We start from the raw sequence: 11,817 nt of genomic DNA, 5'->3' as shown, positions 1-11,817 counted from the left end.
GCAGGTGCACCAACCTAAGTGCCACTCCGCTTACCTGTGTGTCGTGCCTACTAAGGCAGAGCAGTGTGGTCAGGTGGTCAGATTCTTCCCTCTCTCTTTCCCTCTTTCTCCTTTTCTCTCTCCCTCTTTTTCTCTTCTTTCTCTCTTCCTTTCCCCGCAGACTATCTCTTCCAACATCTTTTTTCCCTTTATCCATCCCCCTACCTGTTTCCATCTCTCTCCATTTCTCTCTCTCTCTCTCTCCCTCTACTGTTTCTCTTTTTCTTTCTCTCTTTCTCTTTCTATCCGTCTATCCTCTTCGACATCACCTCACGCAGCAGTGCTGTGTAGTGTCGTGTCATCCCGCGGTACGTCAACGATCCTCTCGGACCGAAGGCAAGGATCGACCGGGTCGAGGTACACTCTGCGATTACCGGGGCCGATCGGCGGTGTACTGTAGAGTGAAGAAAGTGATCTCGCGGTGACCGCAAAGGTGAAGGAAGTGATAGCTCGATGGAACGCGCGATCTCTTGACACGAGTAGATGAAAGTGATCTATTGAAATAGTCAGATTCGAGAGAGAATTTCTAAAATCTCATTTTAGAAAAGTGAATTTATTTTACACGTGCGAACAAGATCTTACATTGGTAAAACTTATCGTGGTAATGAAAGACAAGCGCGTTTGTTAAGAATTAATTAGTAGATTGAAGATCTAGTGTAAACGTATCAGCAGAATTTCCAGCATCTGCTAAATAAATAGCCTGATAACCCTGTTCTCAGTGAAAAGAAAGAGATAATCTGGTGATATAATTCGAGATTCGATTGCGATCAGAGCGATCCCGAAAATAGCTATTATTCGACAAGCAGTAAAGCGCTGAAGACGCTGAGGAAGGGGACATTCAGTGAAGGTGTCAAACGTCGACGGCACCTTATTGACATTTCCGTGACATTTAATGCGCAATTCGAGTCGAGTGCCAGACACCTTTTCGTGTAACACGCGTGTCCCTCGCTGTTACGGCGAAGTAGTTCGCGGGAAGAAGTGTGTTATCGTCGTACGACGACGTGACGAGCAAGAAGGCGATAGAGAAGTGAGACGAGGGCGAAACGAGTCGATGACGCGTCTTCCGTGCCTTATCAGTGGCGCAACCGGAGCGTGGTGACGGCGAAAAGTCATCTAAAGACTTATCTGTCTCTCGGAATCCTTCACTTGCATGTGCACATTTTCGATAATAGGAATCCGATGACCTGCGTTTTTGAATAGACAACGACCTGTTGCGAATCGAGCGAGATCAAAACAAGATCAACGACGAATTCATCTAAAAAATAGAGAAAGAGAGAACTCTTTACAACAGCTGATTTCTCCTGTAAATCGTCAAACGCGGTTCTCCTGCGATTCACGACAGGCGGAACCGAAGATTCTTCGCTCGGTTGGAGGTTGACACTGATAGCCAAACTGGACATTCTTACCGCCACGTCGGGAAGAACGGAGTGGAGATGTCCGAGGGTTGCTGAGAGAATGAGGGAGTTGGACACCGAGAGCCCTGTCGTCTGGCCGGCCTGGTGTTACACTGGTGAGTCGAACGCTCAATGTGCGAAGAAGATAATTAAGTAAACTGCCGCATTGTGTGATAATTTTATAAGGAGAAGAGATACGACATATTTAGAAATATTTGTGTAACTTATTACACATCTGATTTACTCACTACACTATGCTGATTAAGGCTTTTTAAATTCGTTATTTGACATTTATCGTGCAGTTGATCCCATTGATCTTCCATTGTGGTTGTTCCATCTTGCATTTATTATCAAAATAATTTTTTAAAGTTTTTTACATATTCGTGGAAACTGTGATAACATAATTACAATTTCGGTAAAATTATTTTTATAATACTCCATCGGCAATATTATGTCAACATATTGATTTGATTATTGTTGAAGATTTTTAAAACATTTTAAATAGAGAGAACTCACAAAACGCGTTCTGACGTGATGCAATCGAGATTGATTCGCGAGCGCGATGTTTTATACAAACATATCCGTCATTGATCAGTCTATCAATTGCGCGGATAGGTAGTCGGCGAAATCATAACGAGTCATATAATGTAACAGGACGCAAATCGCCGTTGTGGCGTGCGGAAAGTTATGAAACACGCGGCCGAGGTAGGCGTCATGCTGCGACTTTGGAATTCGTACTCTATTACTCTATCGACAGGTCGAATGACGAACGAAAAGCAAACATGAGCCTAGATAAGAAAGCGCAAATATCGCGAGAGTGAATTATATAATACGAAGACAATTATTGTTCTTCGTAATCTAATCATGAATTTATACTGGTGGAACATTTAGTTTAATCCCCGCAGCAATAAATAAATTTTTAACTCCCGCCTTCTATATACATTTATATTTGCTGAGATAATAAGTGCATTTATCTTTTATCGTCTTATTATATTTTTGACTTATTATATTTTTCTTTTATCGTCTTAATTATATTCTTGCAATCAAAATTACATCTTCAATCTTAAAAAAAAAAAGTAATAAAAGTAAAATATAAATGTATTATCAAAGCGATGAATGTGTGAATTCCTGGAACTTGATTAAAAATGGGGCAATAAAAAATTCCGTAAGGTGTTCGAGTGCGTTGTTTTATCGTAGCGAGCTTTTAATTTCTCGGAAATCGCTTACCGTATGATATCTGTCTAATGTGTCAATAAACTCGCGCTGCGTAATATGGCTCTGCTACCTTCGAGCTGCGTGAAATTGCAATGCTATATGAAATGAGTACTTTAGTTTTAAGCATTAATAGAATTTCAAAAACTATCGGTTTCATATAAAAATAAAATCGCGTATTGGTCTTTTTTATTGGCGTATTTATCGTTGATTCTTTTCGAGAATTAAAAACGCGCTATTCTTCGTACTTTATTTTTAATTAGCAGATATTATTTTTAATTTACACTTACATTATTAGATTTAACTTTAGCTGTCCTCTCTGTATAAATTTCGGAATTTTATCTTAGATCGTAAATAATCTATTTTATTAGTTTGATTCTTAATAGATTCCTCGGGGATTATAATATAACGAAAAAAAAGAACATGCGAGAAGGGTCATAGGTTCCCTATGAAATAGTCTTTTATCTCTTCTTATCAGACCCGACTTCTTAATTTCCAAGCCACGGTTACCTGCCTGCCGAATCGCACTATATTTTTCGATGTTGTTTTGCCACGTGGAGAATTCGTCCGGTTCCGTTAACAGGGAGACGAGAGACGAGAACGAATCGCGGAGGGTGTAATTATGGTGCTCGATCTTGACAATTAGGAACCCTTAGGAGTCGTCGGTAGCGGAATAGGGGTCCACTTAGCTCTCGCAACTTCCAGCAGCTTTATCTCGTCCAATCACCTCGCGTTATACGTCGGCGTCTTCTAATTAAGAGGGGACTGGCGGAATTTTTTTCCTAGTCGGATTGAAAATGTCGCTGCTAATTGTTAAGCGATGGATTTTCCTACTGCAGTCCGCATGTATCGATATCGGCACACACTTAATATCTTAATTCACTACTTAATAATACGACTAATAATGTTGAGAAATCGATACACGAGAATTCGATATATACTTACCACTCTGAAAGTCTAACAAAAAATATGGAGCGTAATTAACTTCCGTAGTGTTGACTCCGTTCTTGAAAAAGCCCGCGGATCCGTCTCGAATCGTTCGGTTAAAACGCTATTTTGCCAGTCAGGATATTAATAAACTTTTTTTGCGCGCTTTGCGCATTATATCGCGGCGCGATTGCACGCGGCTGTGTGCGTTCGTTAGCCGGTTGTTCGGCTTTCTTCGGTTCGGAGTAGCGTAGCAAAACCGCCGTGATTTGGTGACAGAACCGATCCCGCGGAACGGATTCGTTACGGTATAAGTCGAGGTAATGGCGAAAGACGTTCCGCGGACGCGCAACGAACGCGCCGCGACCGCTAATGCGATTACCAGCTCTTTCCTAGTCACCAGGAAACAGACATTGTTTCGCGTCGCCGAAACGAATCATCTAGGGTCGCCGCAGGAATCCATTTTCGGAATCTACGGTTAGCGCGACCCGTAATTATTCTTCCGGAAAAATCTTCTTTATCGTCTCACAATTGTCCTTTTCCTTATTTGGTTAAATTAACATCTCCACGAGAAATGGAATAATTTTTAATACTTTTTCTTGAAACTTGTTAAGATAATAATCGACAATCTATTTATTCGATCTATCTGAATAAATTATTTATTTTTCATAATTTATTATAATTCCACGAGCTTTTAATTCATTTGATCGATTTTTTACATGACTCGCTATATTAAATTTTTCTTTGTTTTCGCGTTTTTATTTTTAAAAAGAAATAATATGTGCCACGTAATTTATGTGGCACGTCTATATTTACGTGTCTTATCTGGAATGAAAGAAATCAGTTATCAATAATCTGACTGATAAGACAATAATCGAGCGGATGAACGACGAAGTTGCGAACAATTGCATAAATATTCTCTTTCTCGGTTTCTTAACTCATTACATTTGAATTTTCTCAGCGGCTGTCTCAGACTTGCGGAGCTCGCGCGGAAACATTCGCTTAGCTTGTCGAAACCGCGACGTATAGAAGCCGCAAGGGGAAAGTTATAAATTATGACAATTATTGATGCCAACCGCTCTTGCGCGACTATCCAGTTATAACGATATTATCATCATTAAGTTAAGTAATTGCAGTCTTGTTATCGCCGCTTATATTTCGATTAACTTAAACTAACAATCGCCATCACATTATCTTCTCTAACCAGTATAATTATAACATTTCCTGGACGCGATATATATCTTTCGCCCGACGATTTCGCGAGATAAACTTTTTTTATTACCCGGAAAAAATAACTTCTTGATAAGCGTGATCGACCGGATGAAGCGTAATGTTTCTGGAATCTGGAACGTTCGGTAATGCCACGCTGTCGCGGTGGCCTTGTCACTTTCGTGACTTATCGTCGGCCAGGTCTTCCTGGCCAGGTTTCCAGGAATCACGGCTCTCCGGTTACCTTGTCGAAAGTGCCATGTAGGGTCTCCCTGTCGAACGGTCGAAGAGGGATCACGCGCTCGCACGGCTTTAGCCTCGACCTTCGCCTTCCGTCGCGGAACACGACTTACCGCTCCTCTCCGGTAGTCCCTTCGGCACGTCGTAGTCGTACGGATTGCCATTGCCGGAGTTAAATATTGGCTATCGCTCAAAATACAAACACCGATTACACTGCGTGCCGCTGCCATGCTGGTTGGCTGACTTATTTATGGACCACAAAGCATCGGCTTCTGCCTCCGACTGTCGTTTCTCTTACCCTTTGCTGACTCGCCGTCGAAAGACACGCTCCTGCTAGTCTGGTCTTACGCGTAGTCATCGGCTCGTTTCGTTTTCATTGTTTCCGACAGTTAATAAAACCTGCCATTTTAATGGAAATAAACAGCTCTGTCCTCGGTTATTTAATTTCAATGTCATGTAATAAAAACGTTAGCGTAAATGCGATACAATTATACAGATTACGAGTGTGCTATACTAGTCGAAAAAGATACAATTATCTTTTAATTTTGCCACGTGATTTTCTATTACATTATATTTTTTTGAAATTCATAAATTGAAAGAACTGGGTATACTTTCTCCGACATTATTGAAAGAACCGTCTGTCAATAGCGCTATGCCACGGCACCGAAACGAGATCAAATAACAGATGTTTTCCACCTCCGTTAAAATCAAGCGAGTCTCCAAGATTGTGACGAGAAAGCCGGCCGGAGAGCCAAGTTCGTCCCCTGCTGTTCGAGAGACTAATAGACGCGCCATTATGACGGAAGCGTCTTAAAATTGCACCACCAGGGTTTCTAATCGCGTTTCCTCGAGACAAAGGGCATCAGTCGTGGAAGAGGATATCTCAGGGTGAGACGAGGAAGTGGCAAAAGGGAGAGATAGGGAAGGAAGGAAGGTGAAACAAAGAGAAAGGTAGAGAAAGGGCGCGACAAAGAGAGAGAGAGAGAGAGAGAGAGAGAGAGAGGGGTCAGGAGAAACGTGAAAAAGTGGCAGGTCGCGTCGAGGCTCGCTCAAGGTGGGAACAAAAGCCACCTTTTCTTCTTGCTCGTCTTCTTCTTGCTTTTCTTCCATCGTCTCGTCCGTGAAGAGAGAAGCGTTCGGTCCCGCGCTACGTAGAAGGATCGTTCTGGGATCCACCATTGTGACTTCTTGCACGTATGAAAAACCACAAACCACTGACGTTATTTCGCGGCCGCGAACACGAAGGGCCTTTCTCCCTTTTCCCCTCTCAGCCATGAAGCCCAAGCCGCGTAGGTAATACGCGGGAACCCCCTGCCCCCTTGTTACCCTCGTTTCCCCCTGGACCTGCTCTGTGCTTTGATTCGATTTCTTTTTTTTCGACGGCACCGCAGAATCGCGCCTCAGAATGATGCTCTCGTTTGATCGACCATCTCGATCTGTGAAATTATTATGGCGTCGTTTATCGACGAATGCGGTATCGATTATATGAGGTATCGATTTGATAAATAGCAAATCGTCGCGTTCAAAGTTGAAAAGATGGAATGACATTTAAAGTTGGACGCGCAGCTATCAGTAATTATACGCTTGCATATCTTAATCTTCTCGACATGGTATTGAGATAATCAATCATCTATTAGATCAGGGCTTTATCGATTCAAACTTATGATAATTATATTGATTTTTAAAAATATTGACTCTTAATAGTCACTTCTATTGGAAATTGATTAAAGAAGACCGAGCTATATTGATAAAATAAATTTCAGCCAACATTATATTTGTACATAATCGGTAAATAAATATTTTAAAGACGGAATTTAGATCCACATCTGTTGCGATCCACTTCATCTCGATCGATTGATTCCCGAATCACGCTCTCGAAAGTAAATGGATGTGCTCCTTTTTTCCTCTTCCGTAGTGACACGCGCGCGCCGACGAGTCCCCTGTCGTTCCAACAGGTGACTGGGGAAGTCCTTAATCGCGTCATGACGTTTTCATATCGGGAATCGCGCGAGTCACGTCGCTTAATTGCCCGTGCGAATTATTGAATGCCGGAGCGCCGGCCGATTGCGCGCATGGCACGCGTTTATCTTTCGGGAAACACTTCGGTGTACTCGTGAATCGGAGAAGAATGAGAGAGAAAGAGAGAGCAGAGTCTATCTGACATTATTATTAACGCGCCGGAGGACGAGTGACGACGAGTGGCGGGTTTACTGTCGATAACGAGCCATCGAGGAGAAGACGAGTTCTTCCATTCAAAACGGCTGGACGCCTCGAAAAATCTCAACCGACAAATGACAGATGGTCACGACTCTCCACGATGGAGAGAGGATAGGAATCTATCGCGGGGAAAGGGAGCCACAAGATGTGAGAGGTGCCTGGAGCACAATAAACAATCCGCGAGCATTATTCGTCGGGCTGTAAAAATATATGTAGGTCGATACTACCTACATATGTGTATAACGTCAGGACGATGACGATTCAGGAAGTCTAACCCTTTTTATATTAAATGTAACGTTTATTTATTTTATCAACACGTTATTTATTTGCGTACGCTTTCATAATGCTCGTTTATGCCAGTTATAATAATGCTGCATTAGATGTGAAAATAGCATTTTCATTTTACAGTGTATTTATTTTATTATGTTTTTTGACAGCAGCTTTTAGCATTCGCTTGATAGATGTTTACACTATATAACATACGAACGAAAAATTTACAAGCCATTTCTTTCTTATTATTTGCGTAAGAAATTTTGCGATAAGTGAGTTCGAAATAAAGCAAACATTGTTTTTGACAAGATTCGCGAGATCAGTAATGCAGAATAATTATCGAAATAACGGTGATTAACAACAAGAATGCGCGCTCGAAAGTCAAGATTAAATATAACGTTGCTCCAAGCAATTCAGAAATATCAGTTCCGATAATTCTAGCAAAGATAGCTTCGTTAATTCTACCTTCTGTCTGTCTGGTATCATTTGCTCAAGTGATCTGTGAAAACACTTTACAGGTGCCGCTAGAACGGTGTTTGAAAAGGAGATATGTGCAAAGTAATAGTCTGATCGCCTTGATTGCCCTTGTAAGAATCCGATTATTATTAATATAGAGAGTTATCTCGTGACCTTCTATCTGTACCGATAAAACATTTGTGCGAGAATTTCTTTAAATTCTATAATATCTAATTTAATGAAAACGAATCTATTTTTTATCGAATGGTGACATCGAATGCTATTGTTAAATAATAATCATCAGACGATTCAAACGTATCGATTAGTTTGACTAAAGAAGATTTTAAAACAATAAGTTGTTTATAGTTGTTTATTCAACCAAATACAAATAATTTTTGCACTTATTAATACGTTTTAATTTACCATGTTTCAACAAAATGTATGGTATACGAAAAGTTGTCTATCATTTAAATGATTCTTTCTTTGTCAAAATAATTAATTGTTGACGAAAATTCGCGGTAATGAGAGCAGTGGAGTATACAATTTTAAGAAAAATAATATGATTAGCTTCTGTTGTACGATATATCAAATCATGAATTTCATATATCTATGAAAATGCAAATGAGATGAGGAGGAGGGATCTATCGCGCGAATAACATTTTTTTTTTACGACGACACTCATCGTTGATCTCGACAGGCGTGAATAACGTCATTCCAATCGCGGCAGCAAATCTCGTTCGTGCGAAGTAGTCCGACCAGATCATTCTAAACTTCGTAAAGCTCCATTCTCACAGCGATATCGATTGTGGATTTTTGTTTCGATTTATTATATATCTCTTTATTTAGGTAAACGCAATGTGACATTGATCGCATTAGTAGTACGGCAATTACAATTTGGATTTTTAGGAATTTAACAAAAAAAAATTGAATAAAATAATATTAATTCTTAATATTAACCATGATTTTTATGACATAATTTATTTGGCATCGAACTTAAAATTTGATAATATTATTTTCTTAGGGACGAAAAAAGAAAGAGAAAACATTTTTAATTTTACTGTAAAATTAACTCCGATCTCCCCCCCCCCCCCCCCTCCCCCATTAGATTCTATTATTATTTTATGCTAACTTTTTATGGATATTTTTTGATAAATACATGGATGATACATTTTCATATAATGACGATGAATTCGGTCTGCTTACGACGAATTATGTGGGAAATACGGTTTAAAGGTCTTGTTCGTGTATATGTTGTCTCGAATTGTGCGATCGATGGCTCTCGTGGTTTTGAGCATATTTGTTAGACGGTGCGTTAGCACGTCTGCCTACCAACTACGAAAACCTCTGACATGGTATCGTTGGCAGCGTGTCGGTATGACGACCCAGACGAGACGTCGATGGAATATAAAGTGTCGTCCTTCTTTGCGAGTGTAGCCAGATAATTTACCGCAGATTATAATTCGCTACACGTCGAGCGCGTTTTCAAGTTCATTCACGTCAAGTTTAATCAGAATGTGTGTATGAGTGTGTATCTGTTCGACATAGGCTTCAATTTCGCGAATTAATAATTTTGGATTTTGTTATTTATATTTTTATTTTGATACTTTTGATTATTATTATTTTTTCCAACATTAATTCTGTGAGTTATGGAGAGAACAGGACTATGTTTTGAAAGTAGTTTTAAAATATAACAATTACAGAAACACATGTGTGTGTGTATATATTATATATATATAATTTATATGCTTATTTCGCGGCTTTTAATTCTTTAATCTGAAAATTTTTTTACCTGATATCTAGTAGCTAGAAAATTAGCTGTGAAATCGAAAAAACTTAACCGATCGCTAACACGTGAATTATTTTTCTCTTATCATTATCTCGTCGCAACGAAATAACCCGCATAATTAGCTATATACTGTTAACTTATATCTGATTGAAAACCATGTTGGATCGAAGAAGTCGTTCAGCCGGCCGACTTGGCCGAGATGCGATCGGACGAATGCAGAAGAGCCATAAGCGGCGAATGCAATGCGAGAAGCGGAGAGAAAGAGAGAAGCAAACAGAAATATCAGGCGAAGTGGGAGCGGGCAACTGCATAAAAAAAAAAAAAAGAGAAAAAGGATATGAGGGCACTTAAGACTCGTTACATCTTGAAGACATCGCAGAGGAATCGTATCGGTGCCTCCGTGCGATCTCCAATGAGAAACCGGAAAATGGTAGAAAAAGCCTGCGCTCTCTCGTCGGCGCCACCTTACGCTCGGCTGCTTCTTAATTTAGAGATGCCGCTTCGTGAAAATATTCTATCCTACACCCGTGGAACATTCCCCACTTCCCTTTTGCCGCTCTGTTCTCCTTATACCCCCCTCGTTATTGCGCTGTCGACTATAGAAACGCCGTAAACACGTCGCGGCCGCCGGAGACGGGATAAAACGTCGGTTTTATGCGAAGGCGTTACCGGACGAGGTAGATTCTCCTCCGTGATAGAGACATGTTTTCAGGTATTACCTGGCCGTGGACAGGTACGGGTTCTTAGAGCGACGTTACGAGCACCATGGAACGCAAGCTCGCTCTTAATCGGGCCCTCCGAGCCACCCAAAACTTCTTTCCGGAGGACGGCGTGTCCCTCACTTCGACGAACTATTTTTGTATTTGCATGATAAAAGTTGTCCCCGCACGCTAATATAAGGAAAATGAAGTCGCCAGTCTTAATGACAACTGCACTGATGGCTAATAATATGTGGCTGCACATAGATACGTGTAATTACATGGCAAAAGTTAAAATTAGATAGAAAGATCTTAAAAAGATAGATCTTGCAGAGCATATTTATGTACATATGTGTGTAACATTTTTGGGAAACCGCGAGGAGAAGAAAAGAAAAGAAAATATTGTTTAAAACTTCAAAAAATTTATAAATTTTTATATCAATATATTTAAAGAAAAAAGAAGGGGTTAATATATATTGTCACGTATTTTTTATATCTTTTATATTAAAATTGCATATAAAAATGTTTGTTATAATTAATACAGATGAGAGGCCAAAGAAATAAACAATATATTTATAATTTATATTAGCAAAATATCACCCAATAGATTATGTTATAATTAAATAACGTGACAAAATTAACGAGGCTCATTGTCAGCTGCAATGTAAACTTATAGCAATATATATATGTCGCTTTTTTCGATTTTTTTACTTACATATCTACACCACCTTTCTGTTCTTCCATTGCGATAAAACGTCACTTAATTTTTCATCCACTTTCGATAAATAAATTAAATCCAAGGACGATTCATTTTTAAAAGTTATTCTGAAATTGTTCTTGAACAAATTTTCCGCCTCTTCTGAGGTTTAACAGTTTCTTTTAATGACGTAATTATTTTCGAAAGGAATAAACGTCCACCGGTTTTTTTATAGCACCGAAACGATAACTTTTGTTTCCAAGCATTTGAAGTGTCGAGTTCTTTCGATACAGGACTCTGGAAGTCGACGAAAGCGTGTCGTTAATAAATAAAACGTGATGAGTGTATGTACAAGGACTCCTGCTACTGCGGTTTCTTTTTAACTAAAAATATATGATACGAATGAAAAATATATGATCTTTATGGCAAAGAAAACTATCATAAAGGCATATGCCCGTTTAGGATTCTAATATCTTTCTTTATTTTCTTCTTAGCTCGGTACAATTCAGTGAGCGTTAATGTAACGCTTTCCAATTTCTCTTGTTTATCGCTTCTTCTCTTTTTGGCTCTTCTTATTTACTTAGGACAGGAGACAACAAGACTCTAATTTAATAAATATTTATAAAATATATGAAATTTTGTAAAGTATATGAAATTATTTTCCCGAGGTTT

General features: G+C 39.5%; 1 protein-coding gene across 7 annotated transcripts in view; it reads left to right on the top strand.

Annotated features, from left to right (window-relative positions):
- LOC145948582 (uncharacterized) overlaps positions 1-11,817 on the top strand; it is a 232,400-nt gene that overhangs the window by 124,288 nt on the left and 96,295 nt on the right. Inside the window, exon 1 of one of the 7 annotated variants that reach the window (XM_083058257.1) lies at positions 15-1,549. The exons of 5 other annotated variants lie outside the window; for them this stretch is intronic. In XM_083058257.1, the coding sequence (XP_082914383.1) occupies positions 1,495-1,549 (55 nt within the window). In that variant the 5' untranslated portion in view covers positions 15-1,494. Of the gene's footprint in view, positions 1-14; positions 1,550-11,817 lie in introns of those variants that run through there. One more of the 7 variants, XM_083058262.1, reaches the window with a different exon arrangement.

Source organism: Prenolepis imparis, unplaced genomic scaffold, assembly GCF_030444845.1.
Source record: "Prenolepis imparis isolate NDT839.2.m4 unplaced genomic scaffold, iyPreImpa1.0 SCAF_2, whole genome shotgun sequence".
Classification (NCBI taxonomy): Eukaryota; Metazoa; Arthropoda; class Insecta; order Hymenoptera; family Formicidae; genus Prenolepis; species Prenolepis imparis.
This window is presented reverse-complemented; position numbering and strand designations above follow the sequence as displayed.